Source organism: Porites lutea, chromosome 2, assembly GCF_958299795.1.
Source record: "Porites lutea chromosome 2, jaPorLute2.1, whole genome shotgun sequence".
In the NCBI taxonomy this organism is placed as follows: Eukaryota; Metazoa; Cnidaria; class Anthozoa; order Scleractinia; family Poritidae; genus Porites; species Porites lutea.
In genome coordinates this window covers 16,957,884-16,983,230 of record NC_133202.1, presented here as the reverse complement: position 1 = coordinate 16,983,230, position 25,347 = coordinate 16,957,884, and the positions used below count along the sequence as shown (strand labels likewise).

The 25,347-nt window shown below is 37.7% G+C and overlaps 2 protein-coding genes across 2 annotated transcripts in view; one reads left to right on the top strand and one right to left on the bottom strand.

Annotated features, from left to right (window-relative positions):
• Positions 1-1,027: 1,027 nt before the first annotated feature.
• On the top strand, positions 1,028-15,283 carry LOC140927896 (G1/S-specific cyclin-E1-like). Its single transcript, XM_073377597.1, has 10 exons — positions 1,028-1,183; positions 1,413-1,491; positions 1,562-1,621; positions 5,420-5,767; positions 6,439-6,585; positions 9,094-9,189; positions 9,276-9,422; positions 11,507-11,615; positions 12,533-12,690; positions 13,808-15,283. Exons 1-10 carry the CDS (start codon positions 1,170-1,172, stop codon positions 13,952-13,954), a joined length of 1,305 nt encoding a protein of 434 aa, XP_073233698.1. The 5' UTR covers positions 1,028-1,169; the 3' UTR covers positions 13,955-15,283.
• A 2,154-nt stretch (positions 15,284-17,437) lies between these two features.
• LOC140925723 (5-oxoprolinase-like) overlaps positions 17,438-25,347 on the bottom strand; it is a 33,203-nt gene continuing 25,293 nt past the window's right edge. The window contains exons 31-38 of the mRNA XM_073375616.1: positions 24,167-24,256; positions 23,425-23,559; positions 21,975-22,124; positions 20,085-20,159; positions 19,803-19,885; positions 19,391-19,554; positions 18,839-18,936; positions 17,438-17,927 (exon numbers count right to left, since the gene is read on the bottom strand). Coding sequence (XP_073231717.1) covers positions 17,832-17,927; positions 18,839-18,936; positions 19,391-19,554; positions 19,803-19,885; positions 20,085-20,159; positions 21,975-22,124; positions 23,425-23,559; positions 24,167-24,256 — 891 coding nt within the window. The 3' untranslated portion in view covers positions 17,438-17,831. The remainder of the gene's footprint in view (positions 17,928-18,838; positions 18,937-19,390; positions 19,555-19,802; positions 19,886-20,084; positions 20,160-21,974; positions 22,125-23,424; positions 23,560-24,166; positions 24,257-25,347) is intronic.

Here is a 25,347-nt window from a genome sequence, read left to right as displayed (position 1 = left end):
TGGATTGGAATTCTATACTATAACAATTTAGAACAATGTTAAGGCTTAAAGCCACTGCGGAAACGCATGAAATGAAGAGAGACTGTATAATCCGTCTCCCACAGTCCGCCTTGGCGCACGCTTGTACCATGAGAACGGTCTGCCCCCGCTGAAGAGAGCAGAAATCAACAGTTTTAGTTGAGAGACCATTAAGTATGTCAACGCAAATAGTTTACATTAAAATGAAACTAAAAGCAAAATTAAATAAAGTAAAATAAAAAATCAAGGGCCATTAAGCATGAAAAAATACTAATCCAATTTAAGCCCGGACAAATGCCCAGCGCAGTAATAAAGTGATTGAGACATTGAGATGTATGCTGTTTTTTAAAAAGATGCTTTCCGGAGACTAGAACAATTACCACTATAGTGATAAAAAGTGTTTGTTCTTTTATGGAATTTCCCGAAACTTTTTTTAACCTTTCTTTGAGATGCGAAGCAATTAAAAACTCTGTCAACCGTGATTAATAAGTAAATGCCACGTATTTTCATTTGCGCGAGCTATTGTTTATCTCCAGGGTATCATAATTTACATGTATAACAGGGAGCTGGCTGAAGATTTTAGATATTTTATCATTTTAACATCAACTATGACATCTTAAGTTGAAGAATCTCGCGACGTTTTAGACTTCTACGAGAAACAAGAAGAAACGAAACGCTGATTTTTGTACTGTCGAACTCATCGGTGTAGTTTAAATCCAAGGAGCCGAGTGTCGATATTTGATAGAATACCTTCTAAAAACTGAGCATTAAAAACAAAACGGTTTTGTAAGCTGTTATTTCCTCCTGCCTTTTGCTGTAAACATGAAAAATATTAAAACGGGGGAGTCTAGAACACATGCAAAATAAATACGAGATGAGCCCGACTGTCTGAGAAGCCTTTCAAGTGATTCCCGGGGGTCGATTTCGCTTGCTCTGATTGGTTGTAATTATGGCGGGTAATTTGTTCAAATATGACACGTGCAAAATGTGCAGCTAAATATTCGCGCAAAATCTATTCATTCATTGCGGTAAAAGCCCTGAACCCGCGAAGGTCTCGCTACGTAGTCAAAGCTTCCTTCGGTTTCAGTCATAAAGAAGGTTTATTAGTGGCCTAAGCTGCATTGTCAGTCCACATTTCATCAAATTAGTAAATGGCAATTGGAAGGTAAGGGTAGAAACTAAATGATTGTTTATTTTGCGAGTGCAAACTCAATGCAAACGATCTGTAAACTTTGCTCTTTGCCATTCGATATGGATCGATTTTGATCGAGATCCTTCGCTTCCATGTTGGCTTATTAATCTGTTTCTACTTTGTTCTAAAATAAGGAAGAACCACTTATTTCATTTATGAATAACTGCAGCAAAACTTACGATAGTCGCTTTGTTGTGTGTAGTGACTGTGCGGCAAAAGACCTTCGGCATTTCAGCTTGCAAGCGTTGGCCGTCGACGAATCGACCACGAGAAAGAGAAAGGCAAGTATAGAATTATCACCTTCATGCTTTTCTGGTAAGGCAAGATTAAACGTATTTTATCAACTTATAGAAAGATTCGACTTCAAGAGGAGCCGTGAGCAAGCGAAGCAGAGCGGGGCAACAAGAAAAGGTAATACAATCGACCCCATTTCCCGCCATGTCCTAAACACTCCCGCCATTTTGGAATGGGCACATTGTTTGTTGTGATTGCTTGATTCACAAAGAAAATCAAATTCTTCCAACATGCATCGTCTCCTTTATTTAATAACAACCCCTCTTCTTCCTCATCTGTTGTGGTGACTTCGAAATTCGAAGGTTTGACGAGATTTTTCGACGTTCACATTCCCTTGATTGTTATATAAACACTCGTTCCTATTTCATCAGCTTCAAAGCGAATGCAGCTTATATAATTGATTCTTCAAAGGGACCTTTGTGATTTCTTTAGAAGTATGACATAATATTTCATTTAAAGATATTTCGAGAATTTTAAAGTGTATTTTACGTTTATTTGACTGCTTAAACTTTGGCGTGGCTCGGATTTGATTAGCGCCCCTGATCATCATCACTGAACGGGTGGCTTCATTGTTTGACTTCCCCAAGCAACAAGTGCCATGAATTTAATGACTGTTTTGAGCTATTCTTCCATTTCGTTATCTCAGATGAGTAGTATCGAGTGAAACAAACTCTTTAATGCTCAATCGCCTTGCATGTAGAAAGTAAGTTGTATTGAAGAAACGTGACAGTAACTTTAATACAAAAAATACAATTTAATTAATCTCTCAAGGAGCTTTCAACAAGTTTCTTATTATGCCAGAGATTTTATCCTATATATTTAGATATTTGGTTAAATATGAAAAAACGCTTCAGTCTCTCTTCCCTTAAAGGACCTGTTAAAATTTAATACAGAAAACAAATAAACTATGACTGGAATATATATTAAATATAAATTTCTTCAAAATAATCCATTTCACGTTAGGCCTTAAAAAGATATTTTCGGTTAGATTGCCAGTTTTGTGGTATTTTTTTTTTCACTTCTTGTGGTAGGACAAAATATTGATCAACCATAGACAGATTTTTTCTTGAGTTTTAAAACTATTTTTTTATTAAACATGCCAATCTTTAATAAGTCAATGAACACTGTTAAAATTGAAAATTGAGAATTGGCGAGATAAACAAGCCTTTTTACAGTGTATGTGCTGTGTGGTCCTACAAATCTTGAAATGCCTCAAAAATTATTTTTATTTTTTAAAGTAGAAGTGATACAATTTTGCCAACCAAGCAATGCCAAGAATGTTCATAAATCAGGAATCAACTTTGGTACATCAATATTGAAAGATTTTTTATTCATAGCATGGCTTAGACAGTTTGGTTTTTCTTTTCTTAGTGTACTATAATGTGTTATTACTTCAATAATAGATTTGCAATTTGCTTCCCCTGAATAACATACCGTCTTGGAATATAAACTGTTTTAAATAGCTAGGTTAAGTTCTTTTCATCAGTGGAACTTCTTTGAAGCCCTGGGGACAAAGAATAAATTATATTGCCCTGGATGAATAATAATAATAATATTAACAGTCAAACGTCTAAAGGATGTTCCATGGTACAGACACATTCTATATTAGGGACTATAGACCTTATTCAAGATACCCGCCATCTTTGTATGCACTTAGTTTTATGATTGATGGAATAAACGTCATATCACATGGTTTCTCAGGGGGTAAACAGATGATAATATTTGCCAATACGAGTAATCACCGTCAAGTTTATTTGTTTATTGGCTCAAAGTGAAACAGCAATTTAAGTCATGCAAAATGTACAGTTTGTGTTTCGAAAAGTTAATTGCTTGCTGTGAGGACATCTATGGTCGTAGCTGCATCCCAAAAAGTAACAATGATCAGTTCTACCCATAATTTGCCATTATCATCTTTAATAGTAAAAGTTCTTAATGAATTATTTTCTGTTGTTTAGAATAAATAAACTTAACTGTGCTTTCTTGTATTAGCAGAGTTTATCACTTGTTTGCTCCCTGAGAAACCATGGTATCATGAATAAGGTCTATTCTCATTGTCCAAAAGACATCAAGGGTGGTTTGCATCATCCGGGACATTGACAAGTGTTGCTACGACCACGGTTACGTGGAACATTGTTTGATGAATAGGAATGATGTCACTGCTATACATGTAGGGATATAATCCATTGTTAGGTTAAACCTGTTTTAAAGAGAGGATAATTTCAGAGTCTTCATTAAAAGCTGGCAACTAGCTAAAAAACCTGCTCCTCTGAGGTCTGAGCCATCTACTTTAAGGGGTAAAGTGATGAAGTGAAAGCCTCATATTGCCTACAGCACTTGATTGCCAAGCTGCCTCCTTTTATATCCTATCTGTTTACTTTAAAACTTAATGAAAACCCAGGTTAGAACCCCAGCAAAAACTGACCTGAAAAGGTTAAACACCGGGTTAACCTGAGAACAGATTTTAACTGTAACATGACTTCTTTTTACCAATTTTATTCTGACACCAAAGTGTGCATTGTTGTTTTTACTTGAATTTTTGAAGATTTTAGGAAAATGGAAAGCATGCCAACTGGACACGTTTGAAAGAGTGAAACTGAAGTGTCTTGTCTGTATAAGTTTTCTGATTGCAATAAAATTAATTATATCAACTTTCTGGTTTTTTCCTGTGAAGCAGGACGTCGCAAATACACCTGTGTGTTTCATTTTCTACCCAAATTTGGTTTTTAATCAAATAAAAGAAAATAAAACATTATACGCTTACATGTATGTAGCTCTGAAAACCTTTTGTGTGCTCTACACTTATCTGTTATTTTAGAAAGCACTTTACAAGTGAAGACAAATAAACAATTAAAATATCAAATAATAATTAAATGCTTTTAACAATAATTCATTTCTTAATCGCTGTCAACAAGGTTTCCTGGAGATACAGGCTGTAGTCATGTTCAAAATGAATGTATGACAAGTTGATTTCCTTGTACTGCATGTACGTGATACTTAACACCTCTGGGTCACTTATTCCTAAAAACGATACATATGAATATTTGCATTGGCCAGGCATCAATCTCTATAAACCAATTAATGGTAACATGTAATATGTTATTATAAAGGTAGTGTTTTATTCTCTTACAAGACGTATGTGTCATTGTCTACAGATGATAATAATCAGCTTTTTTCTTCCCTTTGGTCGAACTTTAATACTTTATTGAAATTAAAGTAATCCTTGTGCATTTTTTGGATCGTGTAATTCTTTGTTGGCACAGTGACAATGTTTACATTATCTTTTTTGGTAAAACCTGTAGCAGTAGTGAAACAGGTATTGGGTCATGGAATCCAAAGTAAATGTGCATCCAAGTGAATTCAGGTCAAAATATGGGTTGTACGACATTTAAAGAGTCTAAGTGATGATGCACTATAAAAATTTTATCTAATTTTGAAATAGATAGTGATGAAGAGAAACAGATTTCTAGGCAAACTAAACCCTTACAGCTTGCAGGAAAAGGGAAATTTAACATTGTATATTGACTGAATTTTTTTGGTAGATTAGAGTAAAGTGGGTGGGAAAACTCCAGCTAAATAAACTAGATTCTTTTGTCTCAGGAACAATGAGATATGTAGTTACGGTCTAGGTAGCTTATAAAGATTTGCATTAAATTGCCAACTGTAGCTCTTTTCTGCAAACAGAAACTATACTTGGTTATGTTTTTTAAGTCTGCATGCTGTGTTCATTCTTGATTGCAACATTATTTTGTATATAAGCCACACTGCAGTACATTCACACTTGTAAACTTATTGGCCCGCTTGTTTCTGATGTAAATTTGCCGTATACAAGACAAAAGCCATTTTATTTATGTTGAGATAAAATAAGGTTATGAAATGAAAACATTCTATTATGAAGTTATTGTTTATTTTTTATAGAGAACCCACATGTCAATGCAAGCTCCCTGTAGTGCAGAGGGAAGTATTGGTGGCCTTTCGAGGGTAGAAACAAGGAGTCAGCGACAGTTAAAGGCTTTAAAAGAGCACACTGCAAGTAATGAGATACCAGAGAGAACAAAATCTGCTAATTTTACGTTCACCAATTGTTTTATTCCCGTTGTTAAAAATGTTATTCCTCTCCCTGAACTTGACTGGGCTGATCCAAAAGAGGTGTGGTCAATAATGCTACACAAGGATCGCAAATACTGCCGAGATCCACTGTATTTTAGAAGACATTCATTTCTCCAGCCAAGAATGCGGGCAATTCTACTGGACTGGCTAACAGAGGTGAGTTTGATTCGTGGAATCATGCATCTTTCAGTTACATGAACCAGGGTTGGTCACCTCAATTCATAAAACTGTATGTTCATTACACTGTTTTGCTGAAGTCCAAGTAATAACACTACATTTTCTGTACATGTATGTACAAAACATTAATTTTACACTGTAAGGCTTTTCTCATACTATGCCGGATAGCTTTTGCGCAGGGCATGAAAACCATACCTGATACATGTAGCACTTTTGTTCTCACATAAGAATGTTGATTTTAGCATGATTTCTGTAGCAAAGCAAAGCTGCCCTGCTCTGATCTCTTCAGTGGAGAGTCTTATATCGCATAGGTGTGCACATAGGTACTACATTTGTATAGCTTCTCATGTCGGCATGCAAAGTTATCCAGTTTAGTTTGAACATAGCTTCAAATACCCAGCCACTCTTACTGTGATAATTGCGGCTTTTTGTAAATAATAACTTTCAGTGCCTTTTGTGATATAACTTGGGTATTCTGTTGTTGCTCTACCCCCCACCCTCAATTCCACCCTTTCTGTCTTACTTCCAAGAAGTGAGTGCATACTTATCAACTGTATGTTCCTATCATTAAAATTGACAACTCCTGTGTACAAAAGAGGCCATATTGCTGACATTGTCTTTCTGACATCTTTCATGTGTTGATTTTCTAGGTGTGTGAAGTCTACAAGCTTCATAGGGAGACGTATTATTTAGCACTGGATTTTATTGATAGATATCTGTCTATTAAGCATGATATTGCAAAACAAAGATTGCAGCTTGTAGGAACAACAGCATTGTTTATTGCAGCTAAAATTGAGGTAAGACTCTATGCTTGTTTAAACTGCTCCTCTCGCTCTCACTCAGACATGATTACCCAAGAAAAAGAGGATCTTGTTTACTGTGGGTAATGTCGACCGAGATATCAGTCGACATAGCGGTCGATATGGCGGTCGATAGTCAGTCGACAGTCGGTCGACAGTCGGTCGATAGTCGGTGGATGGTCGGTCGATAGTTGGTCGATAGTCGGTCGATAGTCGGTCGATAGTGAGATAGACTATCGGTCGATATTTCGACGACGCACCTCGACTTGCTATCGGTCATATGTCGGTGATATATCGGTCAACTGTCGGTGGTATATCAGTCAACTGTCGGTGGTATATCGGTGAACTGTCGGTGGTATATCGGTGAACTGTCGGTGGTATATCGGTTAACTGTCGTTCGAATATCAGTCGTGTGTTAATTTATCAGGTGAGTCCAATGGCTTTTTTTTTAAGCAAAGACGTCATTAATTACTGTTCATGACATGCTTTAAGAGCGAGGAATACACATCTTTTATTATCGGGCTTTGACCTGCTTCATCACGCCAAGTTGTCGCTTGTGTAGAGACCACAAATTAAACTTATATATTTCTGTATTGAAGACGGAAACAGCCCTTTGTTTAACGATCAGTTATTGATAAAACGCGCAGATAATGTGCCGAGGAAGGTGACAAAAATATCCAGCAGGCTGAACACATTCATTTATTGTGGGATACGCTACGTTCTCATTACATTATCCTGTCCTTTTGCTCTGTCCTTTCGCTTTATATTTATATTTTGTTCAAAATAGAGACGACCATGCGTATACAGAAATTAATATTGAATGGTCATCCACGAAAAGGAAAACAGTATGCGCTCCGTTAACATTAATATTATCTTAACTTGTTAAGGAAAAACAAGTTTAAAAAAATGAACTGTAAATACATTTTTTCATCAATGTAGTTCTGAGTCGGTTGAAAAATTCTCGGCATAGGAAAAATCAGCCAGATATAGGCCTTACACGGTGGGAATAAATCACATAACAAGAAGCTGAAGGCCTATCATTCTCACTTAGCGGACTTCTTCATGATTCAATTCTAGCCGGCTACGCGTAGCGAGACTCCCACCCCTGAAAAAAAAAAACGAGGGGAGGAAACGTCTGCGAAAAGGTGGTGGGCATCGATACAGATAGGCTAAATCCCGTTCACATGAATTAAAAGAAAAGGCTAGATAAATGACTAATAGCAATTATTCCGGAATTTTGGCTAAGTACTTTGAAGTTTGAAATTAAAAAAGCAGAAACACAATTTAAAAAAATAGTTAGGTCCAAGCTAGAAAATGCTTTCTAATTCCTTGTTTTCCAAGCTAAAAAACGTAGGAAATGCTAAGTGTCGACCGACCATCGACGGAGTGTCGACCAATTATTGACCGATACATCGGTCAAGTATCGACCAACCATCGACCAACTATCGGCGAAATGTCGGTGTAATGTCGGCGAAGTGTCGGCGAAAAGTCGGCGAAGTGTCGGTGAACGAAAAGCTATATCGGCCGAGACACGTCTGGAACGACTATCGACCGTGTCTCGACCGAGTGTCGACCCACTATCGACCGACTATCGACCGACTGTCGACCGAACGTCGACCGAGTGTCGACCGAGTATCGACCGAGTGTCGACCGAGTATCGACCGACTGTCGACCGAGTGTCGACCGCTATATCGACCGATATCTCGGTCGACATTACCCACAGTAAACAAGATCCGAAAAAGATCTCTGAAGAAATTATCTGCTTGTGTTACTGAGTTAATAAAGGCCTGTTCCAAATGTTTTTGTTGTGCCAAATTTAATGCTAATGAGGAAAATCTTAGTATTGCTCTTTCTTGCGTTAGATTTGGTGCACGTTTAGTCTGACATTTGAAATGGGTCTACATGTAGCACAATTCAAACCTCTCAGGTACATAGCCATTCCATCTAGGTGCACCTGGCCAGTCTGAGCTTACCCCAGTTCCGGGATGGTATGCAGTCCTATGTCAAGGTTACCGTGCCCATCATTATATCTCCAGTACCCATTTACACAGAATGGAGCTATCTGATTTTTCTGACAATTGGCTCTGTCCCTTTAGTGTTTGTATCAATTACATGTACAGTGATAATTCTAACACAACATTTGGAAACACCATACCTGTACCGACCTATTGTGAGATATGCTAGCTAGGATTTGCACCTCCAAATTTAAATTGAATTTAATGGAGTGGACGCCAATAATAATTATCATTGGTTTCAGCCCCTGTAAATCTGATTACACACATTCTAGGCATTCTACTGATGAAGAGTTACAACTTATAGATATTTCAAGCTACAACAATTTGTTGTCATGTCCTCTATGAATTTAGGTCCCTAACTTCTTCAACATGGTATTGAGAAATTGCCAGTACAATTGTTCGGTTGATTACATGTATGTTCACTTTAGCATTGAAGGCTGAATCTGTGAATGTTATGGGTTCCAATGTTTTTACTATTTTTTTCTTTCAGGAAATTTACCCTCCAAAACTAAGTGAATTTGCATACGTGACAGATGGCGCTTGTACAGAAAATGAAATCTTAGATGAAGAACTTCTTATGTTAAAGGTGAGCCATCAATCTTTGTGTTTGTGATTACACATACTTTTTGATCTATGAATTGACTGTGCTCTCTTTTCCTTTTTCTCCCACAGGCTTTAAACTGGAATCTATCACCTATAACAATCAACTCCTGGTTAAATATTTATTTACAGCTCTCTTGCTTAGCAAGTAAAAATGGCAAAACACCTAACTTTCACTTGCCCAAATATCCACAGCAACAATTTATCCAAGTAACACAGGTATGTAATTTGATTTTTGCGAGATGTTCAAAGCATGTCTTATTTACCGGTACCAAGTGTAAGGTCAAGATGGCTGGATATCTATGTCCAGCAATCTTGACCAAACAATCTTGCCCAGTAAAGGATTTTTGTATGTGGCCACTTTGTCTTGGCCACGTGCATATCTAATCATCATAATAAGCATATATTAGATAACAACTCCAAGTCAAGTGTAGTAGCAGACTGGCAAATATTGAAAAGAAAAGGCTTATTCTATTTTGCAAAACAAAACGAAACGAAACGAAACGAAACGAAATATATGGGAGAGGGAGAAAAAATGTTTATTAACCTAAACACAGCTTAAGACAACATTGACAATGTGTTTGGAAGTAATAGTTAACGAAAAATGACGGCTTTTTACCTTTTTCGCAAAGTAGTAATTTCAGTACAATTACTATTTTGCGAAATGGCGTTTTTTCACCTTTATTTAGCAAACATGTCCTTTTCGTCTGAAACAAATGAGTTCTAGTATGGCTTATAACATGGGAAGTCACCAGACTCTGCGAAATATTAATCATTTTATTGGTGGACACAATTTGTTTCAGACGAAAAGGACATATTTGCTGAATAAAGGTGAAAAAACGTCATTTCGCAAAATAGTAATTCTGGCAAAATTACTACTTTGCGAAATGAGTTCTAGCACGGTCAATAACATGAGAAGTCACCAGACTCTGCGAAATATTAATCATTTTATTGGTGGACACAAATTTGTTTCAGACGAAAAGGACATATTTGCTGAATAAAGGTGAAAAAACGTCATTTCGCAAAATAGTAATTCTGGCAAAATTACTACTTTGCGAAATGAGTTCTAGCACGGTCAATAAGATGAGAAGTCGCCAGACTCTTCTTCGAAATATTAATCATTTTATTGGCGGACACAATTTGTTTCAGACGAAAAGGACATATTTGCTGAATAAAGCTGAAAAAACGTCATTTCGCAAAATAGTAATTCTGGCAAAATTACTACTTTGCGAAATGAGTTCTAGTACGGCTAATAAAATGAGAAGGCGACAGACTCTTCGAAATATTAATCATTTTATTGGTGGACACAATTTGTTTCAGACGAAAAGGACATGTTTGTTAAATAAAGGTGAAAAAACGCCATTTCGCAAAATAGTAATTGTATTGAAATTACTACTTTGCGAAAAAGGTAAAAATCCGTCATTTTTCGTTAACTATTACTTCCAAACACATTGTCAATGTTGTCTTAAGCTGTGTTTAGGTTAATAAGCATTTTTTCTCCCTCTCCCATATATTTCGTTTCGTTTCGTTTCGCAAAATAGAATAAGCCAAAAGAAAATGAGGGGAAGAAGTTGTTGGAAAAAGAGGAGCAAATTTTCAGCAAAATTGTATAGATAGTTTTCACAGTGATGTCATCAAATTGTAAAGTCAAAATAGCGAGGTTTTGTGAATTCTTATTTACACTAGGTTGGAGATAAACAAAAAGTAAATCTTTGTACAAAGTTTTCATTCCCGTAACACGTTTCATTTTGAAAATACAGCAATTTGATCTTCCTAGTTTTCACAGTGCGTGACACCAAAATAGGAATGCTGTCTCGTTCATAAAAGTCTCTCCTCCTAATTTTCAGCAATATAACCATTTCAAGTATTAGAAGATATGTTTTTGTGCATGTATGCTAGTTCTTGAGTTAAAAGAGAGAGCTTTTATAGAAATAGTGAACTCCAGATGTTTTTGATTTCCGGCAGCCATATTGGTGCACCAAAATGGCACACCAATATGGCGTTTCCATACAAAGCTCTACAAAGGTGCGTAAAATGTTTCGTCAAATAACTCAGAAAATGGGGCCACAAAGACCTGACACTTAGACATTTCATTTTCTTGGCTTCCTCCACTGGACAGTTTCCAATTTATTTTTTTGTTGCGTGACAATGAAAATGATCTACATCAGTCATGTATACACTAGTCAACAAGCTTTTAGCCAGGATTTGCTAAGTGGCTGTACCACCTTACATCATGTACCTGGGTAAAAAAACCTTGCTCTAAAATATTAGATTAACTGTTAGTGCACATCTGTTTTCCACAGCTTTTAGATTTGTGTGTACTGGACACAGGTTCTCTTCAGTTCTCATATAGCATTCTAGCAGCATCTGCTCTGTACCACATACTTCCTGTTAATATTGAACAGGTCACAGGTAAGAAATCTGAATAACTAATGAAATAATCTATTTTTTTTTAATAACTACCGTATTTATTCGAATGAGCGCCCAACCTTGAATTAGCGCCCACCTCGAATAAGCGCCCATCCTAAAGGCAGGAAAAGTTACTAAGTGCCCAGCCTCAAATAAGTGCCCACCCCACCTCCCTCCCACTCCCACTCAAACTCAAATAAGTGACTACCCCCACCCCACTCCCAAAAAATTGAATAAATACTAATAAGAGACTTCCCCAAGACAGAGTTTTCTTCAAGGTATTTTACCGGAACTGGGTGGTCGCATTTTGTTATTACAGTTTATTGTTTTGTTGCAAAATAAACATACTACTCTTGCTGAAAATGTTGAAAATTTCATAAGGGCCCAGCCCCGAATAAGCGCCCACCTCGAATTAGCGCCCACTCTCAAGGTCCAAAAATTTAATAAGCGCCCAGGGCGGTTAATTGAATAAATACGGTAAATAGTTGTGTGAAGAACATTTGCCTTTCTGCCCGTCATTGTCATAAGAAAAAATACATTTCATTGACATAATAGATATTTGATTTTTAATTAAAATTTTGTAATATTATGCAGTTATGTTCCTAATGCAATTCAGGTGTACCACATAGTTACAAAAGGCTTTCAGGTGGTTACCTAAGCATTTGATGACCTTTAGTTACCCCTGTAAACATTGGAACTGTATGTGTTGTTGTGCAAGAAACAATCTTCTATTAATATACCTGGTTACATAATGCATACCAGCAACTTTTAGACAATACTCCATTGGATTAGCATAGATCACAGAAAAGTTTTTTTCCACCTAAGTTATATGGACATTTCACCTTATGGATATTTTTTTCCCTTTCTGTTATTATGTTGAAGACGAGTTTCATAAGAAGTTTCATACATCTTTCCTGCAGGTCATAGCTGGGAAGAGCTATACCCATGTATACAGTGGATGAAATCTTTTGCGGATGTCACCATTGAGAAAGGAACGCTTACACTAAAAAGTTTTGAACATGTTTCGCGTGAAGACGCTCACAATGTCCAAACTCATGCTGTTGATTTAGCTTTACTGGTCAGTAACTTAGTAGTGTAAAAGCTTTTCTCCTTGCTATCTCTGCTCCTGATCATTGCATGCCCCTAAGATTTTGGATTGTATATGCAGTGTCACAGATTTGGAAAAAATGAAAGAAGGAAATTAACCTTGTATGGTGTATTACACACCTGTTGTACACATACACCATGAATGTACATACAGCCACTACAGTATTCTTTTGTTTGATGTTTCCAATGTCACTGCGGTGTGCAAACCATTTAAAGCAAGTTCCACTTTATTGCTTCATGCTTATTGTATTGATATTCTTGCCAGAGCTAGATTCAAAACCAATTTTATTGTGTCTTGTTTGTGTTGATTTTCTCACACTTTTTCACAAGTGAAATTTATTTACTTCGAAACCTAATCATTTATTTTGAATTTCTTCACATAATAAAATTACTGTAGTTATAAGAGTAATAACTTGTTTAAGATCATGTTTACACTATACCAGATGGCATGAACACCTATCCGATATCTGAATCTCCAGTGACTTTGCAGATGAGGGGCAGGACAGTTTTGCTTCATTATCAGGGGCACCCAACAACAATTTTCAGAAAATATCTGTTCGGAAGACGATTTGACATCTAGAATTTTCGGAACATTTGTTGTAAAATTTCTTGCTTGCCTGCCTCTCCTAAGATTTTCGAACATCTAAAAACTACTATAATTGCCCATTTTTAACGGATTTTTACCGTTAAAACGTCACCTAGAATTTCCCGGGAGCCTTTTTTCTGGCTGAAATTTTCGAAAAAGGTAAGTTTTGATCCCTATAATTTTCGGATCACTAGACCTTCAGCTAGGAATATCGGAACAGATGAAAAATTTTTAGGGGATAAAAATATGTTATATCTACTGTTTAAATACTAAAATAAGTTTAACAATGCCATGTTTAAGTGGTTTTGAAGTATATTCTTGTTGGGTCCCCCTGCATTATAGAAACTGCTCCAAAATCACTGTTATTATGTGTTAACAGAAGCCCTTATATCCACTATGATTATTTTGCATGCTGGCAAAAAAGCTATCTGAGTTTGAACATGGCCTTTAGTTAGATTCACAAGTTTGTCTGTGTTAACTATACAATTTTCCGTGTTTTCAGGATAAAGCTCAAGAACTTCAAAACAGCAGATGTTCCTTTTCATCAGAAAATAGATCAGTGTCACCCATTGTGCAATCCTTCAACCCACCAACTCCGCCAAGCAGTGCAAAAAAACCAGCAGCAAACACTGTGATAGTCATAGATTGAAAACGAGTTAGTCAAAGTAATTACAGTCTTAATCTTAGCTTGGGGTACAAGTGTATACACAAAATTTTCTGACATCCTGATTCTTGCACTTGTCCTACACATGTCATAAATACAGAATGTTTTCTAAGGCTTGTTTTCCTACAACTTATGAGCTTGTTACAAGTAGTAAAGTGGATGTCAATTCCCCACTTAAGACTCCTGGGATTATTACTGCAGATGTGCCACTCAGCTGTTGGCCTTCCCCCTCTGTCCCCAGTAAAAGCTTCAAAAAAGGGGCAAATCAACAGAGAATCCATCTTTTGTTGTACCACCAAATATAGAAATTTCATATAGCAATTTTTAATTAGGAACATCTTTGAGTGGAGTTCAGCAAGTTAAGTCATTTCTAAATTAACTTTTATGTTAGGTTGATTTTACTTGAACCATGAAACAGATGCTAACAAATAATGCAAAAAAGCAAGAGGTAAACAAAAGAATTAGTGTGTAGTATTGTACTACCTATTTCACGGTTCAAGTAAAATCACTAAAGAAGCTAACTGCTTTAAATGGGTCTACAATTAGATATAGAAACCTGGTGCAGCAAAACAAGATACATTATTTCCAATGGGATGACGTGTTTAATGGTTACTTGTGACAATGCACAGCATGGTCTTCAAAGAAAAAAAAGAGGAAAATAAATGTGAAATTTGGCAGTTTCACTTTTTATCCTAAACTGAGAGGCGCTAAATTGTAACATTTTGTGGACAATATTGGTCAACTTGAAACTGCAAGTAAAACAGTTTGTTCAAGAAATGACTGATCAGAGTGTTTTTGATAAACCTTTCTGGCATTTTTGGAAAGTTTAATGAATGTGCTGGACACAACTCTGACTTCCAGAAATGAGAAGGTAATTATACTTTTCATTTTTAAAATAATTATCTATTTGTAGTATTTTAATTCACGTGTTATAGATACGCATACATATTAAACGATTTGTGCAAGAATTTATTGTATAAGAAGTAAATTGTTTGGTATTAAAGTTCTGAAAACTTTGCATTTCCTTTGTCAAGAGGCTTAAAGTAGGGTAAAGATTACCTCAACAACATTGCAATATTATTATTCATAGTCATGTTTTATCAAGTCATCATGGTCTGTACATAGCCTGCTAAGAGCAAGGAGTGTAAAGGCCTACAACTTGTAATTATGTAGTTTAGGCTACTGAATTTTTTTAAAGAGAATTATTTCTTGTAAAATATTTTAAGGAAAAACATGAAAATTTGTACATTTTCTACACATGCATGTTAGATTCCAGTTTGTATGAAGATACTCAATAAAGTTTGATATAAGGTACTTTGTACAATTTGGAATTGTAAGTTGATTTCTTTTAGGTGAATCTCGCTTTCTCTTCTTCTTGCCTTTTTTTTTGGAGGGGGTGGAGGAGGATTTTTTGGCGGGATCAGTCGTAACTTAGAATCCAAAAGGGGAACCACTGAAGACTTTGGAAGGATTCAGAGGGAGGACCACTCAAATTTGCCTTGAAAATGAAGACATGGGGGGGGGGGGGGGTCGCGAAAGTCATCAAATGTTAATAGCGGAGCTCCACGCGCGCGCGAAGCGCGCGCGTGGGCGGAGCCCCATTGCCAAGTAAATCTACCCATCCCAGAAAATTTTGTAATCACGTGACCGTACACCGACCGCCCGCCGTCCGTCCGCACCACAGGAAAACCAATGTTTACTCTCACACTTTTAGCTAGTTTGGGAGCCCAAGAGAAAACTAATTGCACAGGCTACATATCAATGTTGTGATCAATTGACAGCTATCAAAACAGGGCGTCCGCTGACAAGTATCACCTGACCGTACCGCGGGCTCAAGTGTCGACCCATCGAGGTCGAGTATTTTTTAAAGTTATCCGCTGACAAATTACCAGTTTCAAATGATCGCAGGCTCAAGTTTATTTTTTCCAAGGATTCATAACAAATATGTTGTGTTTATGTCACTATGGCCCCGCACTATTAGGATTTTGATTTCAAACTGACCTCGGAAGCGAAAATTCATCCAGTTTTTTTAAAAGTACAGGCGGGGAAGACCTTATCTTACCATGGTCACGCGTTGGTCACGCTCTACGTCCAATTTTTATACTCTGATTGGTCAAAATTTGACAGGTGAGTTTATGCGGAAAAATTATGCAGCATCTTGAAAGTAGTTTACTTTGACAGCTGAAGCTGACAGAGTTTTGTGTCAACTTGTGATGTTTTTAACTGTCTTTTTCCTCTGGAGGTACAAAATGAAATACAGCTGCTATCAAGAGTCTTATGTTATTCATGGCTGGTTTGTTTACTGGGGTTTGGTTGAGAAATGCGTCGCTTGTCAAAATTCGGTAATTCGATTTCGGATGGCATCGTTTTCGTTTTTCACCTTGCTTAATGCGTAAGAGGGTTTAAAAGTCTCAAGAAACTGTGGCCTCCCTTGATAGCTTTCAGGAACTGAATCTCGAATGGTAACCCTAAGTAATTATTGTATTTGATGTTTGTGTTTCATGAAGTCTTGCACAGTTCACGCTGACAGTTTATGCGGCAAGTTTATGCACGTTTGCAGGATTTGAGTCAATGATCTGACCTAGTATCAGGTTTGATATAAGCTTACAGAACTTTAAAAAGCCTTCAGATATATTTGCTCACCACAAATAGAAAGAAAACGTTCCGAAGGATATTTAGTTATGAATTTGGCTGTAGAAAGAAAACTTTGAGCGATTTTCTTGCTTCGAGGAGTTCACCTTCGAAAACAGTAAACACCGCGCTGGGAAGCTGGCTAAAACATAAACTTAAGCTTTACGCTTAAAGACTCAGGATTTTTAGAGACATTTTAATACTTGTCTTCGTGAATGAAAATTGTTGTCTCTGTAAATGTTTCACGGAATTATATCTCTTTTTTTGATTGTTAGTAGTCTCTCTTGCAATTTTAATCGCTTGTCCGTGCCGTTTGTTTTCATCGTTCATGAACATCGCTTGCAGGAGTACTCAAAAATGTCGTGCGTATCAAACGCTTTACAGCCTGGCTTTATAAGATTACACATCGTTATAACTGAAACCATTAAATAACAAAACAAATAATAATAAATTCGCTATTATGTTGAAGCGTAACTCTGTTAAAGTTCATTCAAACACTCGACCACACTGACAGCACGCACTATAGAAACGAGAACCAGCTGGCCGTATGGGTGATTTTGGAAATTTTCTGTAAGATGTTTCACTCTAAAATAACTTAGCCTTTCCCTCAAAAGTCACATAAAATGTGCCCTTAAGTTAAATGATTGTGGATTAAAAGTTTATTTCTTGATTTAAATTATAAATTTATTAAAACTGGAGCTTCGCTTTTAGCCCTGGCTAAATCTATATATTAGGGGGAATCACTTCAGTGAAGTAACATTCAAAGGGGGATTGGCTAAATTTCACCTTGTTTAGCCTCAAATTCTCCCTCCCCCCCCCCCGAAACGATGAGAGACCTAACTTCGATGAGTTATAAGGATTTTCTACCATATTTAGCAGACGTTCATACAAAGAACAAAACTGCGCTAGAATTAATAATTTAACGTCAGTAAGACCGCTGGGGAAACACCTACCTATAGGTAAATTCATAAGGCAAAATTTTGCTTGTGCTACATCTTTAAAGTGCTTATATCTAGTTTTTTTTTAGAGGCGATTTAGATAAAATTTTACAGAGACATTGTTAAATGATGGAAGTTTAGGAGGGTTGCTTTTTATTTGGTAGAGCGCGCTTTACAGCGACACTTTTAGCCACTGTTGAACCAAATTGGGAGATCGTGATGTACATCACTCTTCAATTCCTTAAAAAAAATTCAAGAAATGTAAAAGTCCGTTATTCTATCGTTATTTCGGGTTACAGATTAAGACTGCTAGATTGATTTCCTTCAACAATTTGGTTTGTTGGGTTGCCATATCCTCCACCACCAGGAGTCTGGACTCTAAGCCGATCCTGCAAGGAAATGAACCCAGAATTCTTTTAAGATCAGAATCACTCATACAAGTTGACCTCTCGCAAGCAAAAAGAGAGGAAATGTCGAGCCTAAAGAAGAGTCAAAGAAGAATGTAAATGACGCAAGAAATAATATTGATTTAGTTAAGCCTAAATTGGGTTTTCCCGTTAAATAACAACCACTTCCTTGAGACATCAATCGATTGAACAGGGATTTAGATCTGAAGTACTCCAGGAGCCTGTCTTCCTTCCATTACAAAGTCGAACTCGCGATTCGAGCAAAATTATCAATTGGTCAGCAGATACATTAAAACGTACATGACCTCGACGAACCTAACTGAGCACAAGTAATACGGGCCAGCGGATACCTCATTTAGACAGCTTACAATTGGAAGATTGATTTGGATGGCGTATACAAATTTTTGAAGGAAAGTCGGCATACTCTAAAATTGAGATCGTGCGGATGTACAGTTACAAGTTAACCAAATTTTTTCGCATGGAGTTTGTTCGCATGGCTTTATAGAGGATTTACGGTAATTAAGTGATTTTATTGATGAGATAAAGTAAATCGTCTACATGTATGTCCACTTAAATAGCTTCCCCTGCATTTCCTCATGGGACTTAAAGCCATGACGTCTTTGACTGTAATGCACCCCTTTGGACAGGGATTCACTCAGATGTTATTCCCTTACGGGCACATTCTCAACCCGAGAGCTCTTCTGCGCATGTTACGGGCAATAAGGTATGAAAGTATCCCCCCAATAAAAGCTCAGCGGGTTGCCATAAATTCAACAGAAGAGGAAAGAGCCTGGGGATGAATTTGCGGGGACATAAGTGACACGTGACCCACAACTGGTCTAACCTTATTTAGTATCCTCAAAGGTTTTATTTTACTTTTAAAACAAAATTACCCCTGCATTCACTGTGACGGTTGACTTGGATCCAAGGTTAATAACACGCCCAGTATTGTCTATTAGAAGGTTAACACCAACGGATCCCGGCTTGCCTCCTGCAAATTTCGTAAGAAGGAAATTGTTATTTGAAACTACTCAATTACCAATCCTTTCTAAGATTGATTTGCGTTGTTAGTGGAAATGTGTCTGTGAAAAGTAGTGGATGATATACTGATGGTAGATGGAGAATTCAGTGACAAGTGAAAAATTTGCTTTGCTACGACCAACATCTTTATAAATGCAGCTTTGCTGGAACTGTAAAGAAATAGGAAGTGTCAGGAGATAACCGCTGCTAGACTTCCGATCAAACTTACTGTAGTCCCTAGGCTTCATTATTGCGCGCAGCCGATGGGTCACGTGGTCCGTCTCGTATACGTCAGTGAAATGCAGTGACCGAGAAGTAAAGCCGGCGAATTTAGCCTCTGTCAGATATGCAACGTAGTTGAAACATTAAGGAGCAAGGGCCTTCAGTGCGGGAAGTTACGAGTTCGGTTCCCTGGTGAGATTTACCTTGTACTCCATAAGGTCTAAAAGCTGATCGCCTCTCTGTTAAAACTGACAAAACCTGCGTTTTTCTAAAAACCAACTCCCGAATCACCCCATCACCTCCCCTGTGAAAACCATCACCTCCAGTGCCGGGATTAAGGTGGAAACGAAGAAGGATGACTGGATACCTGAGAGGAAAAGGGAAATATCAGATAGCTTGCTTGAAATTTTCTGACAGCTACACTAGTGAAACATCATTTACAGAGCTTATTTTTTTGAATAAAAGGGACTAGATTTTCAAAGTTCCACTTATTCCCAAGAATTTTCCAGACGAAGGCTCGAAAAAAGTAGTATTTACATCCCAATCAGAATTTCCGGAATTTCTTGGTAAATCGAAAGCGCTCACAGACAACTTTTACCATAATGACTCATTCACCTTCTTTCTAGAATCTCGGGATCTGTTATTCTTGTATTTGTCATGTGACTATGAACACCACTCCGACCTTCCCATGTTGGACCCTGAAAAAGCAATAAAGAAGCGACGGGTAAACTCCATTAAGGTGCTAATTCATTCCACGCAGACTTATTGAATCTGGAAATTCGCGTGCGGGTGTGCGGCATGCACTTGAAGGGCTAACCTTATTTCAGTTTAAAATATGTCTGAAAGAATGAAAAAATGAAAGACTGAATGAATGAAAAGGTACAACACTCGACTTACTGCTCCGGCGCCTCCAGCAACTGTTTCATAATAACCACAGCCTTCATCTCCAAAAGTTGTGTTATTCATACAGCCCTATAAAAACAATTAACAACGATTGGAGGAAGCTAAGTATTCGCCCTCCCCGACAGGAATATTTCTTCTCATTCCCCAAGAAAGCCGACTTCAATACTTGTTTCATTTTCGTTCAAAATATTTCCACATTCTCTGCATTTTTTACGCATTAACCGTAGAAGACTACGGATATTTTTGAAACCAGATGTGTCTTTATTTTTTCACGAATCGGCCATTCGTCCCACGAATCCGCTCACCAGAACCGAAACATTTTAAAACCGACCTCCAGATTGGTTTAAGAGCCTGTCCACTCGAATCCCTGGAAAAAATATACATACATGCGGTCAAACATTTTCGTCCGACTTTGTATTTCTCCCGGTGGGGGAACCCTTGGTGTGGGTGTGCCGCCCGGTTCTCCAAATCCTGACCCTATTTCAGACCAAAAAATGTAATTTTTCACACCCGTTTTCAGACCAGATCTCTAAAATCTATACCCATTTTCAGACCTGGGTTTTGGGCCGAAATTATGTCATCATTACTTAGATTTGTATAGGTAATAGCATGATTAGTAGTGATATTTGGCATAAATACCACGAGTGATATTTCAAAATTGTTATACGTAATTTCACGAGCCGTTAGGCGAGTGAAATTTGAGACAATTTTGAAATATCACGAGTGGTATTTATGCCAAATATCACGTACAAATCATGCTATTATTTGCTTATACTACTACCCGCAAAAGGTTTGTAATTTTCACACGTAGGTATTTCAAATTAAGCTGAAATACCACTGCTCTAAGCCAATCAAATTGCAGTAATTTCTCATGTAGTAGTATAAGAGCGTAAACAAAAACATTTCGAATTCGCATAGCGTAAAATTCTTAATATAAGCCCCTCAAACCTGTAACGCAATAAACGCTCCGTTAAATCGCCCCTCCAAATATAAGCCCCCCGGGGGCTTGTACTTGGAAAAGTGCCCTCAAATACAAAGAAAAACAAAGCAAAAACGGTAAATTTACTTCAGCTATAAGGCTAGCCTAATCGATTTTGAAACACAAATTTCCCTCTGTAGACAAGCCTCTCCGAATATAAGCCTCTCCAAAAATAAGCCCCTCAAAAAGGGCCTTTGAAAAATATAAGCCCCTGGGGCTTTTTTCGAAATTTTACGGTATTTCCATTTCTTTCTTATTCATTTGGAATTGAAACGATAAACACGTTCATACGCTCCTATAGTTCCCCCGAAAACCACACCCGATTCCAGACTAAAATGGGCAAAGTGCATACCCGTTTTCAGACTAAAAAGTCCCACAAACCATACCCTTTGGGGCAGCACATACCTATATGGCTTATATAAGGGAGTAACCCCCCGGGGTATTTGTCATACACAACATGAGGTGGCTAAACGATCAAACATGAGTGAGTGAGTGAAAATTTTATTCACCAACGGTAGTTTTATCAGATAACTGTACAATACGGTATCTTTTCTTTCGCCGCACAATGGTTTATGAAGCAAAATCTTGGATGAAAATGTTTGAAAACAACTTACATGCAATGTTGAGAGGCGTTGAACGGTAAAACATGCTCTTCAAACATAGTCTGCTATACAGCCGTTCTTAGTGTCCTCACGTAACGCTCCTGTGCTCCGTGATGACACTGAAAACGGCTGTACTGTATGGCAGACTACTTCAAACACGATGCTGGAGGAAAATGTTTCATCGTTCAGGCGGGGCTTTACACAAAACTACAAAACTGCTCATGCAACATACATAATGAAATGGTGTGAAAGTTTGATCAATCCAGCGTAAGTTCTAATTTGGGACAGTGTTACATGAAGTACCTGAGAAGCAGCGCAGACTCCAAAAGCCTTAAGTACAACATCCACAATCCTTTGCGTGGTTAGTACGCTTCCCCCAACGACTGCAGCTGTTGGTGATGGATCCAGGAGGCTGCCAGGGGGGATTTGAACTGTAACCGGTACCATACAACCCTGTAGTAGTTATCATTTAAAAAACAACACTTCATTATTAATAATGGTAAAATTCTTCTGTACACCTACGGGAATCAACACTAAATGTAAATGAGGACATGATCATCGTAGTTATAATAGCAATTTAGGCAATTGCAAAACAACCCGATAAAAAACTTCGGGGCTTCAACGGGATTCGAACGCATGGCCTCTAAGTTAAGGCTGCAGTACTCTACCAGCTGAGCTATGAAGAGCCATACATTGGGAGCAGGCCAATTGATTGAGTTCATCTTAACACGTGAAAGGAAAGAAACATTAAATAAAGGTCGTGTAAACTGGGGAAAATACAAAATTTATCTTATATCTTCTTTTAAATTTGTATTTCTGACGTTCACATCATCTTCATTCTACGAAATCAACACCGTTAAACATATGGTCAGTGATAAAATTGAATTCAAGATAAAATTACCAAACTCCCTTATTAAGAAGGATGCAATAAGGATTTTACAATTATTTTCAATCTCTATTAGCGCACGTTCGTCTACTAAAAATCATAGCTATTCCAACAGTTCAGCGACTTTCTTGAGGCATTAAAAATTCTGAATTCTTAATCTTGAATATATTACAGGTGCAATTTTTTAACATTTTAAAAAAGTTTAACTTATAATATGTCACGATGTTCTTGCTGTTTTAGGTCAATCCTGTGCTGAAGTTGTTTTGAATTTGTGCCTTTAACCATACACAAATTTCATAAACAAACAGATTTCACAAGGCTGCACTAACCATAATTACGGGCGACAAGACGAGCCCGCAATCCTAATCTAAAGGTTGTTATTACGCATGCGTCGCATGTATGTTACCAGCATTCGTTTGGACTTCCACTTAGAATGAATGGAATGCACAGAACGTAATTTGATCACTCGCGTCTCGACCTTCTACCCCTTGTAATCTGATCACGCGTGTTTTGACCATCTGAGACGTGAAACTTACGCAAAGCATAGCGATGGAGCAAAAGCGTTTGGACCTCTAGTCGTTGTCGCCCGCACTCCCTAAACTTTGATTATTACTAGTAATATTTTTGGTGAGTTTCGCAGGCATTGCATTAAAACGTGAAAAAGTTGGCCCAACTTTTTCAAGTTTCAATCCATGTCCATCGTTTCCATCCGTTGCAACAGACGACAGGAAACAGTTTTAATACCTAAATGTAGTCTTCAATAACAAAACTGGGCCATTATTTTTGAAATTCAATAGACGCGAGAAAAGTTTTAGCTTTTCAAGATAGCAAATAGCGTGACTTAGTCCCTTTAAATGCAATCTGTACCTCATTGAGAGGAATATCATATTTAACCATACTCCGCAGACAGTAGATGAGAGCTGACAGAGCCACTGCACGAGGGGCGTTACAGTTGCCATAAGATTCATATCCGCTTCCTGTAAAATCAAATACTGCATTCCCCTGTAAACATAGAACAGGGTATATACGTTATGACGGTACGGTACAGGCCGGTTACTTTCTTATGACACAGGAAGCCCATGAGGCTAGTGTTAATCTTCTTTTTCTTTAACAAAATGAAACATAACATTCTCGTCCCCAGAGCTGCGATCATTTTGCCCAGCGCCATGGATCAAGTTCTCCGGTTGGTTCCGAAACAGGAAGTCACTGATCGCGGATTTCCGGTTTTCTGCGCAGCCTCAGGAATTTGAAACAATATCCCTTACCAAAGGTTACAAACATGGCACAGCTGCTTATCCACGAACGGGAAACCAAAGCTCTCGATCTATGGCGCTAACTTGAAGCTTCGAAGTTCTAAGAATAAGAATGGTAACTTAATGGGTATTAATGGGGTTTTGCTACTCAATCCCGGTGCAATCAACATCAATCCAGTTTTGATTTTTTGGCCCAGTCTTTAGAAAATCTAAATTGCTGCGACAAACTTTCCCCGCGCATGTGTAAACGTTTAATCCGACCACAGCGTGTAAACAAGCCTAAGCTTTTACACTGTAAAACATCGGAATATAAAATTTGATGTGTATGACGAATAAACAACTTTATTCTTAATTACCTTGTCTTCATCAATGGAGACTGTGAGATTGATTGGAGTACCATCATCCATGTGATCCAGCGCTTGTAAGACCGACCTTCCCGTTCGTTCCTATCCATAGTGATCACAAAATATTATTTAAGAAAAGTAATAATAAGCAATTTTCTACCCCACGTGTCAAATAAGTGACTTTCAAAATGTGTCATCAAAACAGATAAAATAAGAAGTAAATTACAATGTTTATTGAGGTACTTGACTTGCAACAAATGTTCTTTCCTTACTTTCAGCTATGTTGACGTTGTACCGTATAGCTTTTGCACCGGCACTAAAACCATCCCGGACAGGGCCTCTGTTCATACATAAGAACGGTCATTCCGATACGGATTTTTGTAACGAAGCGAAGCTGCGCCGCGCATATCTTCAGTCACATATCGGATATGGTGTTCACACTACACTGAATAGGTTTTCGTGCTGGCACAAAAGGCGATCCGATGTAGAGTGAACATACAGCCTTACTCTGGTTAATTTCCTTTACGAAAAAGCCATAGTTTCATTTGGTCTGTATGTACATAAACTGCGTGAAAGCAATAGTGATTGATGCATATTTTGTCTTCATTTGAGCTGAGTGACTCGAGGTGAAAAGACAAAAGTTCGAGGATATAAACAAGAGGCACCTAATCTTGTGCAATTTCTATAATGAAAGTAGTATGGGATATGTTTTACTCCGGTTTTGTGGGCAGGAATTTCATTAACTTAGGCAGGAATACATTAACGCCAATCACGTCATAACCTTTTGTCTTGACCTCATGAGTAAAATGCGCAGGAATCTCATTAATATAAGGTCCTGTGCTATTTTTAGTTAGTTTAGGTTTTCTAGTTACTTTAAGGGAGTGGTCAAAAAATATAGGAGGGGGGGGCCGGAGCAGAGACGGGGTGGGTCATGAGGTTTTGAGCCTTGTGCAAGGGGTGGGTCGTGCAATTTTCAGCTACCCTTAGGGGGTGGGTCACCCTATTTTTTACTAACTACTAACGAGACAGTTGACTACACTTGTTATATAAAACACAGCCAACTGGAATTATTGTTAAAATACTCACAAACCTGTTGTGCGAGAAAATACAAAGGTTGACAGGCCGCACATCTATACGGGCGTGGAACCCTCTTTTAACCTTTTTTTTTCGGCTCTAACAAGCATGTCCTTCAA

What these genes read in the sequence shown, in the direction of transcription:
- LOC140927896 (XM_073377597.1), top strand. An exon ending in AATTTATCCAAGTAACACAG is followed by an intron (nt 9,423 to 11,506) that starts GTATGTAATTTG and finishes TGTTTTCCACAG; the next exon opens with CTTTTAGATTTGTGTGTACT. An exon ending in CTGTTGATTTAGCTTTACTG is followed by an intron (nt 12,691 to 13,807) that starts GTCAGTAACTTA and finishes CCGTGTTTTCAG; the next exon opens with GATAAAGCTCAAGAACTTCA.